General features: G+C 35.9%; 3 protein-coding genes and 1 long non-coding RNA gene across 6 annotated transcripts in view; all 4 read right to left on the reverse strand.

Annotated features, from left to right (window-relative positions):
• LOC132783773 (uncharacterized) overlaps positions 1–7062 on the reverse strand; it is a 98082-nt gene extending 91020 nt beyond the window's left edge. The window contains exon 1 of one of the 3 annotated variants that reach the window (XR_009632188.1): positions 6828–7062. This is a non-coding gene — a long non-coding RNA (uncharacterized LOC132783773). The remainder of the gene's footprint in view (positions 1–6827) is intronic. The other 2 variants (XR_009632189.1, XR_009632187.1) reach the window with 2 other exon arrangements.
• LOC132798485 (ficolin-1-like) lies at positions 711–1910 on the reverse strand. The gene is made up of 3 exons (XM_060810354.1): positions 1768–1910; positions 1139–1706; positions 711–1073 (listed from the first exon to the last, which is right to left on the reverse strand). The coding sequence occupies exons 2-3, from the start codon at positions 1465–1467 to the stop codon at positions 944–946; spliced, it is 459 nt and encodes a 152-aa protein (XP_060666337.1). The 5' UTR covers positions 1468–1706; positions 1768–1910; the 3' UTR covers positions 711–943.
• A 175-nt stretch (positions 7063–7237) lies between the features above and the next one.
• On the reverse strand, positions 7238–9245 carry LOC132798573 (uncharacterized). The gene is made up of 2 exons (XM_060810482.1): positions 8928–9245; positions 7238–8851 (listed from the first exon to the last, which is right to left on the reverse strand). The coding sequence occupies exons 1-2, from the start codon at positions 8929–8931 to the stop codon at positions 7356–7358; spliced, it is 1500 nt and encodes a 499-aa protein (XP_060666465.1). The 5' UTR covers positions 8932–9245; the 3' UTR covers positions 7238–7355.
• Positions 9246–10009: 764 nt separating this feature from the next.
• Positions 10010–19697, reverse strand: part of LOC132797175 (limbic system-associated membrane protein) — a 101842-nt gene continuing 92154 nt past the window's right edge. Inside the window, exons 2-7 of the mRNA XM_060808725.1 lie at positions 16090–16284; positions 14389–14499; positions 14142–14279; positions 13813–13962; positions 11807–12301; positions 10010–11749 (exon numbers count right to left, since the gene is read on the reverse strand). Of these exons, the coding sequence (XP_060664708.1) occupies positions 11535–11749; positions 11807–12301; positions 13813–13962; positions 14142–14279; positions 14389–14499; positions 16090–16284 (1304 nt within the window). The 3' untranslated portion in view covers positions 10010–11534. The remainder of the gene's footprint in view (positions 11750–11806; positions 12302–13812; positions 13963–14141; positions 14280–14388; positions 14500–16089; positions 16285–19697) is intronic.

The following is a 19697-nucleotide window of genomic DNA, read 5'->3' on the forward strand; positions in this document are numbered from 1 at the left end:
TTTTGTATTTTTGCAGTATAATTTTGGAATGTTTTTAGATAATGGTTTCATGGAAAATAAATTGAATATAGAACTCGGTATATTTTTGTATTTTTGCAGTATATTTTTGGTATATTTTTAGAATACGAGTTTATTTCGGTTAGCAGGTATCCCACAGTCGAGCACACTCGACTGTAACTGTCTTACTTGTTAGAATATGGCTTGTATGGAAAAAAAGTCAATATCGATATACCAAGTATAGCCTTCGGTATATTTTTGTATTTTTGCAGTATAATTTTGGAATGTTTTTGGATAATGGTTTCATGGAAAATAAATTGAATATAAAACTCGGTATATTTAAGTATTTTTGCAGTATATTTTTGGTATTTTTTTATTAGAATATGAGTTTATTTCGGTTAGCAGGTATCTCACAGTCGAGCACACTCGACTGTAAATTTCTTACTTGTTAGAATATCGCTTGTATGGAAAAAAAATGTCAATATCGATATACCAAGTATAGCCTTCGGTATATTTTTGTATTTTTGCAGTATAATTTTGGAATGTTTTTAGATAATGGTTTCATTGAAAATAAATTGAACTCGGTATATTTTAGTATTTTTTCAGTATAACTTTGGAATATTATTAGAATACGAGTTTATTACGGTAAGCAGGTATCTCATAGTCGAGCACACTCGACTGTAACTTTCTTACTTGTTAGAATATGGCTTGTATGGAAAAAATATTAATATCGATATACCAAGTATACCCTTCAGTATATTTTTGTATTTTTGCAGTATAATTTTGGAATGTTTTTAGATAATGGTTTCATAGAAAATAAATTGAATATAGAACTCGGTATATTTAAGTATTTTTGCAGTATATTTTTGGATTATTATTTGAATACGAGTTTATTACGGTTGTCAGGTATCCCACATACTCGACTGTAAATTTCTTGCTTGGTATTTTACTGCCTATATCCCGGTCTAGGTCGAATCATCATCGCGGCAAGCTTCAGGGAATGTTCGTGGCTACGGAATGTCATCCAATTGATGCCCATGCCAAGGGTGTTATTGCCATAGTTACCTCCCAGGTTGCTGGAAACAATTAGCGAGGAAGAAATGGTGAGCTATCAAAACAGAGTACATTTCTCTATTCCTACCTCTGGTGACACGGCGAGCTGAACCACCAGGCGCTGTGATAGATTTTGGCACAGTTTCTACTCGAATCGGGACCGTAATACTGGTCAAAGGATGAAAACTTTTGGCCAAAGTGGTGGGACAGTGAATCACCTGCCGTTCCATTGGCCTTGCCCAAGGTGTTCAAGGCGAAAGACTCGCTGTAGTCGGAAATGGCGAATTTCTCATACCATTCGTACGCTTCAATGCCATCGGCATCCTCCAGCAGCACAAGCAACTCTCGACTTCGGTCGGCGGTCAGTGCATAAATCGATAGGAGCCCCAAAAAATGTTCGTCATCGAAATCGCTCATAATCGCGATAAAAGTTCACGCTTCCATCCGATCGGTACAAAATGCGTGTCCAATGGCCTCCCCAAGTCTCTGTATCGCAGTAGACTTTGATAACTCTGGTATCATCGGTAGTAAGTCGTATTGTGTAGACGCCACTGGGCAAGAAATTTGCTGTGACTTCACTGCAATCGCTAAAAACGTAATCTGACTTTTGTTGTTTAGCATGTTTGTGTTCCGCTTGCAGAGTTCCCACATCGAAACTGATAAGAAATTTCGTTAATACTCAATTCTAGTTGCATGATTCATTTGCCAAAAACTCACGTCAATTGTTTTAATTGCACTTTTAATGAATTAATTTCATTCACCGCATCAAATGTATCATTTTCATTGCTCTCGCTAATAAATATCAATATGCTTATCACTAAGATAAGAGAAATACTTTTTCGCCCCATAATTGGTCTCAATCAGTCGAGTGTCGCGAGTAAACTGAACTAACGTCAAACTGTTTTGCACAATTAATGCGAAATTGCGAATGATTCTTATCTGCAAACATTGAATTCATAAAGTAATAGTTATCTACAGATTGTAAGTAAATTAATGACGTATATTGTTGGTATATAAGATTTGTCGACAATGAAGTTTGAACATTGTCGTGAATAGAGTTGATTTTATTGAAGAGTTCCACTTTGGTTGTGTATTTGAATTTCAAACAGCAGATAACAAAGCTGCTATAAATATTGTGAAGAGTTCCCCAAATCATTTAGCATAATTCAGTCTTGCCTTTTATTTAACATTATCTCTTAGTGAAAGTGAGTGTGCACGATTTTGAGATACCCTCTACTTATCTAACTTAAAAGCAAAACAATGCGGTATTATACTTAAAATAAACCAAATTAATATACTAAAAAAATAACAAAAAATATCAAATGTTATAATTGGTATAATGTTATATTGGTATATTGGTATAGTCAACATATACCATAACGTACCATTATATACCATACTGATTAAAAGAAAACCCATGAATGTATTAAGTCGGCATTACTCTGAAAATATACCGAATTAATATACCGCAAAAATACTTAAAATAAACAAAAGACTATATTTGGTACATTAATATAGTACTACATATACTCAAAATATACCATACAGTACAAAATTTAGTTAAATAATAAAAGAAAAAGGAGGAAATCAACGTTCGTTCATTTCTAATTAAGTTAAAAAGTGTTTAGTAAAATATATTTTTCATCGTAAACAGCACACATAAAATGAAAAAATTGATAGTGTATTTGTGCTTCACCCCTTTGGAAAACATAATTCTCAACAAGTTCATCTCACTTTTGACTTGCTAACATCGCTCCGCGGTCATGTCAATAAATGAACACCGGGCTATTTGCAAAGCATTAAATTGTAATTTTTTAATTACACGCAAAAGATTTAATGACTCGCTGTGGTAATAACACACAACAGAGCAGAGACAGAGGCAGATACAGAGAGAGAGAGACAGACAGACGCCTATTACTGGCAGCTGATTAAAAAGCATCGCGCACAAAAGTATGCAACGCTTAATTACATAAATGGATAGCTGCCTGAAGCTGCGTGGAAGAGAGCAAAGCAAGGAGAGATGAACATGGACATGTAGAGCGGAGAGTCTGGATAGTAGCAGTAGCAGTAGCCCATAGCTTCAGCGAGAGGGAGGGAAGGAAGAGGGGCGTGGCAGCTCAAGCTGGCGTGTAATATCGAGATAATAAGAAAATGGCGAAAATTAAATTGTTTTTGTGCGCGCGCCAAGTGACCAATTAAAACGAACGACTGCAAAAAGTCTTCAACTCAACTCTCAACTCTCGACTCCCGACAAGCTGAACCAACAAGCCGCAGGGCACAAGGGGAAGGAGTGGGGGAAGCGACAATACACCGCAGACGTCGCGTCAGCCAGCTGTTGTTACTCCTTTTCATTTTTTGCGACGTCTTCTTTCTGGCCAGCCGAGATTTATCCAAGTTGTAGTCTCCTTTCTCCCCCCTCTCTCTCCTTTCTCCCCACTTCTCTCTCATCTCTCCTCCGACTGTCTGTTTGTTTAGCAATAAAATCATTTGGTGCTTTCTAATGATGCCTGCTGCCATCTCGTGGCAACTTCATGTTGCCATGGCCAGAGCATTGAAAGAGCAAACTAAATTACCACCGCGGGCCTCTCAACAGCACAGCAGTCAACATACAGTTCCGACAGAGTCGTAAATAACATAAAACTTGCCCAGAACTAATATGCCAGACATTTTGCCAGTTGCCCGGTTGCCCGGTTCCCAGTTTCCAGTTGCCATCTGCCGTGTGGCCCACAAATCTTTAGCAAAGTAAATGCGCGAGTTGCATTGGAATTTTGTTACCGGTTCTCAGTTTTAGATGCCTCTTTCTCTCTTCCCCCTTTGCTCCCTTTCCCTTTCTTTAGCAGCATTTTCTCTGTGCTTTCACCAATACTTTTCTGCTGCCTGGCTGCTGATGTTAGTTTAACGCTCTAACATTCTACTCTGGGCATTATACCCTGTGGCTAGGACAGAAAAGGTTTGATGCCAACGAAGTGATCTACTAAAATCAACTTTAAAACTTGCCAAAAAATATATTTACTTAGCATGTTTTATAGTCCATTTTTAAAGATAGATTTGGATAATCCACTCTCCAAATTGTATAAATCTGAATCTTGTAAACAATAAATAAATAGATAGTCCTTTTAATTGAGGAAATAAATTATTGTTAGCACTTGCTCTGTATCATTTTAGTCAAATGATTGTTGATTAATATTAATCAGAAATGTAATTTTATTCTTTCTTCAACCAAGTTAGTGTAGGCCAACAATAAAATAAATATTAGGAATATAATACATCAACTTTAGAAAAAATAGTAAATAATCTTCGGAGATATATTTTTGTTCTTTCCCAAATCAAGTAACTTCAGAGCAACAATAAAATAAATATTAGGAATACATCAACTTTCTTCGAAGTTTCATTTTTCATTTTCTTCCCTAAATTACAGGGTATCTACACCTCGATATCTCCAAACTGTTCTGCACTTTGAAAAGCTTGTTGTTTTTCGTGTATTTGCTGTTTGTTGGCAACACACTAATTATCGCAATTAATTATGCTGCCTGTGGAACGAGCCGAGTCGCGTCCAGTTCTGAATGCGGCTCAACAGAATAGAAGAGAAACGTGGGGCGCAGTGGGGAGAAGTTTTCGGGGGGTAAGAACTTTTTGCCGTTGTTTTTAGCGAGTTCAACGGTTTGCGCTTGCTTTTCGAATACAACTTTTGGCCTCAGTTAAATGTGTGTGTGAGGCAATCGCATGTGTGTATTCCTCAGTGCACATTTTAAACAGCTTTTACCCTGAGGCCTTTTTCACACAAAGCGCATATCAAATACACAGAGCGCCAATTTAATTCGTTTAGGGGAAACGAACTTTAAAGATAGTGTACTAAAGAGAATGAGTTTGTGGATTCAATTACCCAAAATCATATTGCATAAGTTTGCATTCCCTTTCTCTTAGCAATATATAAACGATGCAAAGGAAGACGTAAAATGAAGTACGCAGGCAGTGCATCAACAGAGCAAAAGAAGAGAACCATGCGATATGTCAATTCACTAGCAATGCTTTCTATCCCACTCACTCACAGCACAACTCAAAGCACAACCACTCTCAACTATAACAACAACAAGTAAGGTCAGTTATTGAGACGTTGCAGACATGCTCAGCAACAACAACGAATCAAGTGCGTGAGCAAGAGAGCGACATCTAATAAAATAAGCAAAGGCTAATTTACTGAAACGAGCACAGTTTACGAACGCAAGAGCAAGAACAAACTACAGCCTAAGAAAGTGTTCCCAAGTCTAATAGGAACAGCAAGTAAACGATCCAAGTGGTCTCATCCTTCTCTCTTAAATGCTTTAACTTACAAATATTTGAGTGAAATTTAAAGCTATGAGAATGCGCCATCGATGAAACGCATGAAATGAGAAACGAGAAAAAACACAATGCTGACATGAGAACGGCATTGGCTTAATAAACTCTAACGGCAACTGGCAGCTGAAGAGCGGCAGCTGCAGTTTGCAATGAAGCCGCGAGGCTTTGCACGCAGTGCAAACAAAAAACAAGAGCGTAAGTAGTTGGTGAACTATGCGCTACCCTGTACGAGTATAACAGTGTAAAATAATTTGGCAATTGAAATAATATTTTTAGATAAAATGTGTGTGTGTGTGTGGGTTCCTAATTACTTATTAATAATTCATAAATATTTTTGCAGTATATGATTTTCAATAACTTACTACTCGCTTAGTTATCATGGTATAACAGGGTATAACGAAAAAAAGCCGACAACGATTTGGACTAAAAGCGTGGGCAGCGCTGACACCAAACAGACTCCATTTTTTTTCGCCAAACATAGTCGCGCTTTAAGAACATTTCTCTTTTAAAGCAAGTTGCCCATATGCATTCCATTGATGCGTAAGCTCATTATACTCTTTGTCTCTTTGGCTTTGACAGGCGAATGTCGTTTGGCATGCAAAAACAATTATACAAATGTCGTGTGATGACTTTATGTTCCTTTCTTTCCCCCCGCCCTTTGTTCGGACACCCGCAGCCTGTTGCCCATTGATGCTCTAATGCCAAAAGCCAAATGTCAAATGTCAAATGCCATCACGAGGCACAATTAGAATTGCGTAGAACAAAAAGAAAATATTTGACTGGCGCTGTTTTGAGGCCTAAGCACGACAATATGCTGGGCACATCGCTTGTTGTTGTTGTTGGTGTTTTTCTGTTGTCCACTCTTCATTGTCCATGTTTCGTCATCCGCATTTGCATCCGCATTTACCTCCACACTGTTTGCGATGCAGCTGATTTATGCGGCTGTCAGCGAAACCGTTCCCAGCTGCTGCCGGTTAGCGTTCCCACTTCCAATTCCACTCCCAGTTCCTCTCATTCTCCCACTCCCCCTCACACACTACCCGCAGCTTTCATTGCGTCGGACGACTGATTGACAAACCGCTATTTGCCGAAATGAACCGTTTGACATGCGGTTCGACGGCTCTTCGACACGGATGCCGCATTCAAAATTGCTTTTGTGGCTCCCAAGCACACACACACACAAACAATTGTACAGTTGAACGCTGACACTTGCCTTGATTGCAATTCCAATGCATGCTCTGAGTTTTGCCCGCAAAGTTGTCAAAGAGAGCGCAAAGACAGCTGGAATAGCAAATAAATACGCACACACACACCTACACATGCATACATTTCGGCGGGATCTTTTACGCAAGCCAACAACAAAGCAAGGAAAAAGTGAAAGAGAGAGCGCAAAAATTATGCGCAATTTAAAAATATACATTTTAATGCTTTAAACTTACCGTACGATTAGCTCACCATACGCAAATTGTTTAGACGAACGAATTTGTTGAATTAAAACACAATTAAACACTCACGATGCTCAAAATATTTATTTTTCACACAAATCACTAGAGCACAATACGCACACACAACCGAACACGCTAAAAATGCCGCGACAGCTGTTCTCGCAATGCGTAAAGAGCTTTAACAAAGCTGCGCTCAGCGACAACAACAAACAAGCAAGGCGCATGCACGCAACGCTCTTAGGCAACAACAAAGATTAAGCTGCAAGAGCAGAAAGTCAGTGTGAGAAGAGTTTAACTTTCAACTATGCTTGGGAATAGCAAGACAATATTATGACTGTTAGAATAAGAGAGAGCTTATGCTTTATTTGAAGAGCTCTTTACATGCAAATACAAACTGCAGCTGATCTCTTTGCACACTGCAGTGTTAAAAGGCGGCATTCTCTTTTATTAAAACAAGTAAGCAAATAAAAAGAAACACTTTAAAATTTGGCGAGTTTTTGCGTGCGCTGAACAGAGACGGAGCTATGTGCTGTATCTATCCATTTCACTGCAGGGCGGACTTGACTCCATCATGGAAACAATTTCGATACCACTCACGGGGTAATTAGCTTCGTCATCGGAGAGCACAAGATTCTTGTCGATAGTGCCAATTTGCAGCAAGGCCTGCGAGATGCTCAACTTGGACTTGCTCTTTTTTTCACGTTGATGTTGGAAGGAACTGCAACGATGTGGCGCCCTTGCTACAGCTTGATCCGCTTTCAGACTGCTAATAGGACAATGCATTTCTTTAAAGAGTTGCTTTCGCTGCGCACTGTGCCCCCCGTTCAGTCGATGATCGCGTACAAACTCAAAGTTGATGCCACCAAAGATGGCGTCTCGCGTGCTCATCGAGCTGCGCACATCAATCACACAGAAGGTCAAGATCTCTTGAAAAATGCCAAGAGAGTTGGCCTGTTTGATGCCCGTCTCGTTGACCAGCAAACAGCCGAGCACTTTGCCCGTGTCCAAGTCGCGAACATTAACATGGTATACGTTGTCCGCTCTTAGGAGTATGGTAAGAGCGACATCACTGAACAGTCGCTTTCCCATCAGCTGAAAGAGCTCGTTCTGCATAGAAGAGAGCACAGGCAGCTGTTGCTGCGCACAAAATTGGCAAATGCTCGACGGCTTATGGCAGAGTTTCTCTTCAAGTCCTTGGTTGCCCAAGCAAGGTTCAAGCTTCAATTTACTCTTTTCTGTCTCGAGCTGCTTGCACTTATCGTTGAGATTGGTCACTGTTCCAGTGAGTTGCTTGAGTTGAGTGTTGATGGCATTGAGCTCCTCTTTTTGTTTCTTCTCGCTGGCCAGTTGATCCTCTAGCTTTTGCATAAGTGTCGTCAGCTGTTGGGTGATATGCGTGTCGGAAGGCGGTTTCTCTGCTTCGGTGAAGGAAATGTGTCGCTCTTTAGTAACGCTGCTACTCTTATGCTCAATTATAGGGCTGGGGCTACTCTTTGGCTCAATTACAGGGCACGGGCTACTCTTAGTCTCAATTATAGGGCAAGGGCTACTCTTAGCCTCAATTATAGGGCAGCTTTGTTTCTGGTCCGCGACACAGCTTAAGGGCGGCTGCTCTCTTAGATTGCCTGGCCGCAGAGGCGACTTGGAGAAGCGCACTTTGATGCTCGCTCCCTCGCTGCTGCTACTGCACTCGAATCGTGGGCGAGAGCGGACCACGAGCACAGGATTCTTAAATTTCAATCTGCACTTGGACTTGACTTTCTTTGACTTTGTCTGTGGCTGTGGCTCCAAGACATCAGATTTGGGCGGCGTCTTCTGGGATTGGCAGCTGCTTTTCCTTCCAACGAGGCGATTCAAATTGGAATGGAAGCTTTCACTCAAGCGCCCTCCAGCGGGCAGTCGACTGTAACTGTGGTTGAAGCGCTGCAGCGGCGGGTGGCGTTGCGTTGTGGGCAACAATTCCATGCGCTCCGCTCGAATGCGAGCTGATAAATATTTCCTAAACGCACGTGCTGAATCTGCGGAAAGAGCGAAGAAGAGAACAGCTCTTGAAGTGAAGTCTCTCTTTTTTTGCTTTTATTTTTTGTTACTTACCCATCTTGCTTAACTAGAAATTTGCTCGCATGTCAAAACAATGTCGACTCGAATTTAGCTTAAACTTCTTTCGACAGCTGTTCGCTCGCTTCAAACTCAGCAGTTGGGAAACTTATTTGTTTAGACAACGTTTTCAGCTTTTCTTAACTTCAATTAACAAGTCCATCAAAATCTAAGCTGAAAAATAGCAAATTAAAGAGTTTTCAACTTTATGTAAAGTGTATACAAAATTTGTCTTAGCAAAGCATATAAAATTTAATCTCAAAACTAATTTTTATAAGTTATACAGCTAAATATAAAATTTAGAAATAAAAATTTTTGTTGCTTAGGTTTTTAAGATAGTCGAAAGTAAATAAAGTTTTCCAAAAATTTGATTTAATTATCGAAGATAACTTTGTATTAGTTTTATATTCAATAATTATGATATTGTGTTTAAAATGAAAAGTATACAAATAAATAATTAAATTATAAAATTACGAAGAAAATAAAATTATTAAATTAATATAAAATATGTATTACATAAATTAAGGAGTTCAATATTATTATTGATAAATAGAGAAATAAATAATTGAAATTATAAAACTACAAAATATAAAAAAATTATAATTTAAAATAAGAAATATAATAAATTTTTTAAAGAATTTAATGATATTATTAAGTGGAGAAAAAAATAAATAAATCTTTAATTGAATTAATTAATTCAAAATTACTTATTAGTGAAATTAATATTTTAAATATAAAATTAAAAAATAAATAAAATTATGATTGAAAATAAAAAATATTTTTGAAATAAATTCAATTCTATATTTATAAATTTAATATTTCTCTTTAATACTCACATTTGATTTCATCCTTGAATTTCTCTGTGAAATGTAAAATTTAAATTTTTGTTAATTTAAAGTTGCATTAATAATTCTAACTAAATACTTACAGCTGTCGTCATAAATTTATCGCCTCTGCAGAAATTTAGAGAATGTTTTTTTCCCATTCAATGAATTATTAACGTTTTTCATTGCACAAAAAGAACATAGTTAAATTCACAGCTGAGTAAGCAAAAACAAATAATGTAAAACTTGCAATTGTTTTCAGTATTTATTCGAGTTTATTTTGTTTAGTTTTAATTTTGCACAATTGGCACACAGAAACCACAAAACATTTAATCATTGGCAACTTGGTTACGTGAAATATATCTTTTGAAATATATATTTATCATATAGTATGTATGTATGTGTATTTGTATTTTGTATATTTTATAAAATTCAATTTATTATTAAAGGAATGCGCAATTGTTGTTCAGTTTGTCTGTTTTGTTTGTGTTTCCTCTTCTTTTTTGCATTCTAATGGACTGTTTGTTGTGTTCAATTTATTTATTTTGGTATAGTTTTAAATGTTTGTAAACTGTTTATACAAAAAACAACATCGAATTTCATTTCTAAGCTCCTTTATAATAATTCTGTGTATAGTATAGAAGAGAGAGAGAGAGAGACTATTAAGTGGATTTTCGTTTGGTAGATATGGCATTTAAATGCTTATCGGTTATTTACTTGTTTCGGTTAGAGATTGGAATGAGTTTTGGAGTAATTCGAGTTTATCCTTTTAATAACTTAACTTATTTTTGTTGGCCTCAAGGCACAAAACTGCAGCTAGTATTATTTTGGGGGCCACAGCTCTTTGGGATTTTTGCAAATATAACTTTTAAGTTGAACTTTCAATAAATTTTCAGCTAGAAGCTAAGCAATAAACGTGTTCCGAATTCCACTTTCTACTTGAATCCGTTGAGGTTTCTATGAAATACGTCTATTATAATACATTTTGGAATAGCATTCCAATTTCTATTTCTGTATAATAGAATTTAAGCAGAAAGCGTTATTCGGAACAATCCTGTATGCCTTTAATATATTAATAAAGCGATTAATTGTTAGTTTTTGTTTTCAATTTTGACTAATTTTTGGGCTGGCTAAACGAACGAAACGAAACGATTCAATAGAGAACTGCTTATAGACGTAGACTTAAGAGAGTGTTTAAACTCGTATCAAGAACTTAGAACAATATTTAGTACAAGTCGGCAAATCAGAGATAGTCTTAAAGCTAGACAAAGCATATGGAATTGGAAGTGGAAGTGGTACTGGAAGTGAAGCTGGTTAGGAGACTGGAAGGGGGAATTGGAAGTGGAATTAAATATGAAAGAGAGATTAGAAGTGGGAATGGAAGTGAGGCTGGAAATGAGACTGGAAATATGAATGGAAGTGAGACTGGAACTGAGATTAAATGTGAGATTGGAAGTGTGATTGGAAGTGAAATTGGAAATGTGACTGGAAGTGAGAATGGAAGTCAGATTGAAAGTAAGATTGGAAGTGAGATTTGAAGTGAGATTTGAAGTGAGATTGGAAATGGGAGTGGAAGTGAGAACGAAAGTGTGACTGGAAGTGAGATTAAAAGTGAGAATGGAAGTGAGACTGGAAGTGAGATTGAAAGTGAGATTGGAAATGTTAATGGAAGTGAGACTGGAAGTGAGAGTGGAAGGGGAACTGGAAGTATGACTGGAAGTTAGACTGAAAGTGGGACTATAAGGGAGAAGGAAACAGCAAAGGGGGAAACAGAGGCGCTTCAGTGACAGCGCCGCAGCAGCAGCAACAACAGTGTTGCCGTTAACAGTTGATAGAGAGACGGCAACAAAGCGCCAGCCGATGCGCGCAGCTCCAAGGACAAAGTGCGCTTCTGAGTAACTTTTGTGTAGTCGCTGAAGCCGGCGAGATTACGCGAAGCAGCGCGTATGAGGTATTCGGTATCCGGCTCGAGGTTCGTTATCAGCAGACTTGCACCTGGTTATAAAAAGAGTAAACTGTAATAGAGAATAAAAGAGAGAGAGAGAGACTTACCCTCTTCGTAGGGAAAGTCCTTGTGCTTGGCATTAGTCCATTTGTTGGCATCGGCTTTGAACTCCGGCTCGGTTATGTACTGAATGCGAAAGCCATTCACATCCATGGGCCCCACCTTATCCTTATCACGCTGCGCACTCACATCGACATCGAAGGTATTCGAGTTGTAACCCCGCAGCTGGAACACAGTTGGCGGCGGCGGCTTCTCGCCCTGCTCCAGTCGAGTGACTCGCTCAATGGTGCCCAGATGATTGTGGACACGACAGCGATAGTTGTCAAACTGTTTGGCATCATGGACATGGATTGTGATGCGGGAGAATGTCGCTTGAGTCTCAATCAGATGCGTGTGCTCGTTGCTCTCGAGTCTCTTCTGTTTGCGGTACCAACTAAACGTTGGCGGTGGCTCAGCGGTTGCTTTGCACTCGATGATCGCCGTCCCATTGATGTAAGCATATTGTTGTTCAGTGTGCAACGTGTGAATCCATTGTGGCTTATCTGTGTGTATCAATTGATTAAATTGATTAGTTTTACGCTTGAAAGTATGCTTTGAATGATGCCACAACTCGCATAAAGTCATTAACTGCACATGTGCCACGCCCACACCTGCACATATGTGCGGCCAGCGAAACGTATGTAATTTTAAAATATATATTTTGTGCTCAAAAAACTATTTGCCGCACGCTGCACTGCATACTAAACCAACTAAAACGCAACCTAAACACACGGCAACACACATTTCCACAGCCGCCCAGAAAAATGCTCAAGTGTAATTTCAGTGCCATCAACGAGCAACAAAAGCACAGTGGTTTAAGAGCGGGCGAAAAAGGTGTGAAATGTTCTTGAGAGAAAGCGCATTCAAAATTTAAGCAATCGGCTAAAAATTAATGCAGATTTCCAAAGTTACTCGAAAGTATATTTAAGTGGATGAATAATTTAAAATTAAACGTGTTTGAATCATCTGTTTATCATCATTGTATAATATTATACTAATGAAGCTTTCAGACACTTTTGCATTTCTACAAGAGCTATATTTTTTGAAAGTGCACTTTCGCAGAACTTTGAAAGCACATGAATGAGTAATGGCACATCTTATCAATACATATTTGTATCATTTAAACAGTTTGAAATCAAACATATTTTAAATCATCTATTTATCATTAATTTATCAATCATCTTATAATATTAAGACAGTTTTAAGATACTTTTGCATTTCTCAAAGAGCTTTTATTCAACAGTGCTCAAGAACTTTCGCTGAGCTTTGAAAGCACATGAAAGAGTAATGACACAGATAATTGATTTATATTTGAATCATTTAAACAGTTCGAAATCAAACATATTTTAAATCATATATTTATCATCAATTTATCAAATATCTTATAATATTAAGACAGCTTTAAGATACTTTTGCATTTGGTAAAAAGCTTTTATTCAAAAGTGCTTAAGAACTTTCGCAGAGCTTTGAAAGCACATGAAACTGTGATGGCAAGCTGTTAAGAATTTATATTATTACCACTTGAAAAGGATTTAACTAAGATTTTATATTGTTAAGAATTTTATTAAGAATTAATATCGTTATTAAAAAGTTTTGAATGCTAAAGTAAGCTGAACGTTATAGATAATAACAAATTATCGATGAAAAGTAATTATTTAAACTTTCAGCTTACATATGAGCTTTTGCTCTGTAATAAAAAGTTTCTGCAATGTGGTTTATTTTTGTGTGTTGCGCATTATTTAGGTTCTATAAAATGGTTGCTAGAATTTATATATGTGTTAGTAAATAAATTCATATTTTTTTTTCGCTATTTAATATTGAAATTCATTTATATTTTTTATACAAATAATAATGAAATTCAATTTATTTAGCGACAAATAAAAAATGTTGTTAATTTTTGTGCTTGCAGTGTGCAACAAGCTTTGGCACACTGTGCAGCTGGTTATTATAGATAGGAGTGGCAAGTGTGGGAGAGAGAGAGAGAGAGAAAGGGCAAATCATAAATCTCACTCACGTTCGATTTTCATCAAAACTGTGCGCTCCTGCATATCGGAAGCAATCGAATTCACTTGGAATGCTCGGCACGTGTATTCGCCGGTGTCAAACTGTGTTACCTTCTTGATGAGCAAGGCATCCGCCAGGATGCGAAATTTCGAAGCGTTTGCTGTCAAAATTGCCAAAAAGAGTGAGAGAAAGAGAAAGCGTTGATAAACGGGTGTCCAGGTGGAAAGCCAACAACAAAAAAATCAACGAACAAAAATCGAAGAGCCAAAAGGAAGGCTCATTAACTTTTGCTCGATACTCTCTCTCGGAGAGAGGAGAAAGAGGAGAAAGTTCACTCACCCTCCGCACTAATGGGCTGTCCATTGAAATGCCAGGTGACATTCGGTTGCGGTTCCCCCTTCACCTCGCACAATATGGTTGCATTCTGTCCCTCCTTCACCGTCGTCACCGAATTCGTTTCCGTAAACGTAATTTTCTCTGTCGTTGACAACAAAAAAACGAGGAAAAGAAACACACGGAGGAAAAACAAAAAGAGACAATGCAAAATTAATGAATATCTTTTCGGGGTTTCGTTTGCTGTACTTACGATACACAATCAACTCGTACGATTTACTATGCATTCCCCCCTCGACCGCCTCGCAGCTCCAATTGCCCTTGTCCGCAAGTGCGATGTGGGCGAAAACGATTTGCAATTGTTCTGTGTGCGATAAACATGCAAACAATATAATAAACTAGAGACTGACTCTATAAAAAGGAAGCGACAAAAAGAGCAGCAAATTAAGTTGGCTTAGAGAATACCCTGTAAGCAGTAAAATTTAGTTCTTGTCTATAAGGTTTATAAATATGGCTCATCACAGTATTCCAACAATTATTTTGTATCACATTGCATATTGAATTCATTTAACAAACAAGTAAGAAAACTACATTTTAAATAAAAGCAAAACAGAGCAGTATTAGATTTAAAATATGCTAAAATAATATACTAAATATATACCAAAGGTTATATTTGGTATATTGTTATAGTGCAACATTCAAAATATATCGAATAAACCAAAATGTGCCTAATATTTTTATAATAATACCTTACTGTTTTGCTATATTCTATTTAACATAGTTTTTTTTATAAATGTAATCTAACATAAACAAGTATATAGTATATTCCAAAATTTTTTATATTTTTCTTAATGATGCCCTACTTTTATTATTAAATGAATAGTATTTATTTTTCGAAAAAAAGTTAGCTATGAAATCAAACTTAAAGAAGAATTTCTTCCTTTTAGTATTTTCTTTAGATAAATGGATGTGTTCTATTTTTAAGAAGGCATTTTCTAATATATCTTGTTTTTTTTTTCAGTGTTTGAAATATAGCTATTTGATTATTTTGATATTTGATTATTTAAAATATTCAAAATAGCTTGAAGTTCTTAGTTGCTCTGGCTCATCTCATTGCAATATGGATATGTTTCCGTTATTTTAATAAATATATTAATAATATATTAAAAATAATTTACCAATTGGAGAACATCAATTGTTGTTCAATTTGTAAAAATTCTAATACTTCTTATTCATGATTTAATTCTGTAGAATTTCACTTAATTGCTTGCTGACTTCCTATACGGGTTTTGCGCTAATTAGAGATTTGATTTCACCAAATAATATAATTTGTTAAGTTTCTATAAGGGGAAATTCATATCATTCTACTACTTCAGGGTGAATCCCTTAGTCGATGTGGCTCATCGCATAGCAATGATAAATTGTATACGTTTTTTCAATACTATATAATATTAATAAAATATTGAAGATTTTTTGCCAAATTGTAGAATTTGTTCTTCAAATTCAAATTAAATTCTGCAGAATTTCATTTAATTGCTTCCTACCTTACTACGCGGGAAAGAAAGGTCACCTTACTATATCAGCCAATAAAATAATAATATAATTTGTACTACTTTTACTTCTACTTCTACTTTTATTTCTACTTCTACCTCATACAACTCTTTTCTACTGCACTTGCTTTACAGGGTATCCACATTCACAAAAGAGATTCGCAAAGGCAAAAGCCAAACGCAATTGCAATCGCTATTCTCTCTGTCTGTGTGTGTGTGTGTGTGTGTGTGTGTGTGTGTGTAGAGATGCAATTAATTGTGTTTGTTTGTTGTGCCGCAGGCGAGACAGTCCTTGCAATCCCTGCTGCTCCTGGGAATCCAGACTCGCCTCGCCTTTGACCCAAGCTCAACTTCTGCTGCTGCTCTTCAGCTCTTCTCAGCTCTTCAGCTGTTGTTGTGCTCACCTGGTGAAGTTTGCTCGATGTGAATGCGTCCTTTGTTCGCGCTTATAATTTCACCTCTCGGCGATTTCCAATGCAGCTTCACCTGGGGACTGGGACCTCTGCATTGGACAATGAGCGATTCGTTTGTGTAGCGCACAACGCTGTGCTCCGCTGGACTCAGCGTCAGGCTGTCATGGTGATTGGCCAGGACGCCAGCTGAAAGATGGAAATGGAAGCCAGATTCAATATTGGATCAAAAGTGATTGCATATATGTATGTTTGCACGTTTGCACTTAATGGTTAATGACTCGTTAATTGACGCGCCAGCTGCCAGCGACGACTTTTAAAATGTAAATTGAAAAGTTCGAGGCGAATTTCTCTTTTTGGCCAAGATGAACGACACTTTCGACACAGTTTGCCAACCTCAATAAAAGAGAGCGATGCATTTTCTTATTGCCTTAAAATCGATCTGAAGTCACATCAAGAAAACTTTTTGCCTGCTTCCTCAAATCAACAACGAAAGCAGCTACGAAAATTGCAGCTTGACTATACAAATTTTAGTTTGGCTGCATTTTATGTGAAGCTGCAACTTTTTTTTTTGCCACGCCCATTTACATTATTTGTTTGCCAATTTAACTCTAAACGACTTTTCATGTAATTCAATCATTTATTATAGTAATGTTCTGCACTTTTTGCAATGAAATGTTATTGAAAATCTAAAGAAATTATATCAAAACAAGTCAGAAAGCTACAGTCGAGTGTGCTCGACTATGAAATACCAGCTACCCATTAAAACATACCAAATTAATATACCGCAAAAGTACGGAAAGTATACTATAAGCTACATTTGGTATAAAATATACCAAAAACTACGTTTGGTTCTAAATATACTAAACGCCACATTTGGTATAAACAATACTGAAGGATACTTTTGGTATAAAATATACTAAATGATACATTTGGTATAAAATATACCAAAAGCTACTTTTGATATTAAATATACTAAAGGATACATTTGGTATATATATTTGGTATAAAATATACCAAAAGCTACTCTTGATATTAAATATACTAAAGGATACATTTGGTATACAATATACTGAAGACAATTTTTTCTATAAAATATACTTAAGGATATATTTGGTATAAAATATATCAAAAACAACTTTTGGTATTAAATATACTAAAGGCTATATTTGGCACAAAATATACTAAAGGATACATTTGGTATAAAATATACCGAAAGATATTCTTGGTATTAAATATACTAAAGACTACACTTGGTATAAAATATACTAAATGCTACATTTAATATAAAATATACCAAAAGCCACTTTTGGTACTAAATTTGCTAAACGCTACATTTCACATAAAATAGCTAAAGCTTACAATTGGTATAAAATTTTAGTAGCGCTACATTGAAAAATATACTAGATTGTCAACCAAACCAACTAAGAGTAAATATTTCTTAAATAACTTCAAGAATTTTTGTTTGATTATTCGTTAACTTCAAATTAATATAAAGTGCATTTCCATTCCACGTTATTAGCCTTAAATATTCTTAAATTATTTATAATTTGCTTTCTCTTCGTTCTCTCAATAAATAAATTATGCAGATAATCACCATAATTTCTAAAATATTTTCCACGAAATCGAGGCAATAATTACCCCGTCCAATCTCAGTTCAATTTAATATCACAGCTCGATATAATTAATCAAAATTGCCATCGATAGTGATTTTTGATGTGGTATTGAAATTCTTGATTTTGATAAACCAAAAAAACAAAAACTTTACAAATTATGAGCAGAAATTAATTAGCGTAAAATTGTTGCAGCTGCAGCTGCTAATTGCTTCCACACACACACACACACATATGAAAAATGTCGTTTGTTATTGGATGAGGAAAATGTTATATATGCATAATTACGAGTATTTTCCGGGCAGGCACATTTTCTTACTATATGTGGCAGCTTTTGATTCATGTTGAACAGCAAACTGCACTCAAATTATTTGCAGTTTGCATACTTTTCTCATATTTTCACATTTTCATATTTTCATTTGCTCGACTCGAGGAAGGCAGCAGGTAGATTTTTCCTGCTTGTTCATTGAAATTTATCACAAGAAATTGCAATTTCATTTTTGCCGTTTCATGTCAATCTGCACAGCAACAAAAACAACTAACTACAACAAAAATGTAGATCATATAACCAATGCTTTATTTTGGAAGGGAAAGGGAAGAGGGGAGTGGGAGGACAGCATTGCATAGATGCAAACAATTTCCTGCATACTTTTTAATAAAGTTTCTCGTATGCCCAAAGTGCCAGAAAATGGAGAAACAGAGCAACAACAACAACAACAGGAAGATGAACAGGAAGCTGCGAGCTCAGGACGCGGACAGTCAAAACTTTTGCCCAGCTTCCATTCTTCTCTTTTTGTCTTACTTTTTTGTTGCTGCGCAAATTTTATTGGCAAGAAAATGTACGAGTTTCACATCATGTAACAGCAAATTAAACATTCTTCATATTTAATGTACAAAGACTAAATGTGTAACTTGCTAAAGCACTTCGGAAACTTTGCCCAATCCCCAGCTCAACAAAAGAAATTCCCCTTTCAAATAGATAATAAATGTCACCTAAGCTCGAGCTTAGCAATTACATATTTATGTCATTTAATTGCGTTTTGGGGCTTCTAAGTAAATGTGCTGTTGTATAAATAAATTAAATACGTTCAAAATAAGCTGAGAGTGGCAAATGAATACGTTTTAATATGCCATTTATGTATTTAATAAAGCTAAACAGCAAGTAGTCAACTATGTTATAACAAAATAAGCAAGTGTGCACGACTGTGAGATACTCGATACTGATTTTGAGTAAAAGCGAAACAGTGCGGTATTGTTATATACCAAATAATATACTGTAAAAATACTAAAATATACCAAAGGGTATGTGTGGTATATTGATATATTATAAAGTTCAATTCCGCGATATACCAAATTATAAAATATGGTATACTTATATACTATTAAATTAAAATTATTCAATAGAATACAAATATACCAGATTATAATGCATGGTATATTTATATACTACAATGCAATATATACATATATGCTATATTGATATTCAAAATATACGATACAGTAAACGATATACCAGATTATAAAATATGGTATATTTATACTACAGTTATATAAAAAATGTACAATAGAAAAATATACCAAATGAGAGCTATATTGATGCTAATCAAGAATATATATACTCTATAGAATCGAAGATAACTCCTTCTACCTGTTACACACATTTCGTAAAGGTACAAAGTTATAATAAGCATTCTATTTAATATACAATAACGTTTGCTTATATATAGTATATTTAATATAAAATCACATTTACTCACATACAGTACATTTAATATACCATAACATTTGCTCACATACAGTATATTTAATATACTGTAACATTTGCTCACATACAGTATATTTAATATACTATAACATTTTTGAATGTGTAGTATATTTAATATACAATAACGTTTGCTTATATATAGTATACTTAATATACAATAACATTTGTTGACATACAGTATATGTTCGTTAATATACTATACATTTTTTTTAATGTTTTGTATT

The sequence above is a fragment of the Drosophila nasuta genome, chromosome 2L (assembly GCF_023558535.2).
Source record: "Drosophila nasuta strain 15112-1781.00 chromosome 2L, ASM2355853v1, whole genome shotgun sequence".
Taxonomy (NCBI): domain Eukaryota; kingdom Metazoa; phylum Arthropoda; class Insecta; order Diptera; family Drosophilidae; genus Drosophila; species Drosophila nasuta.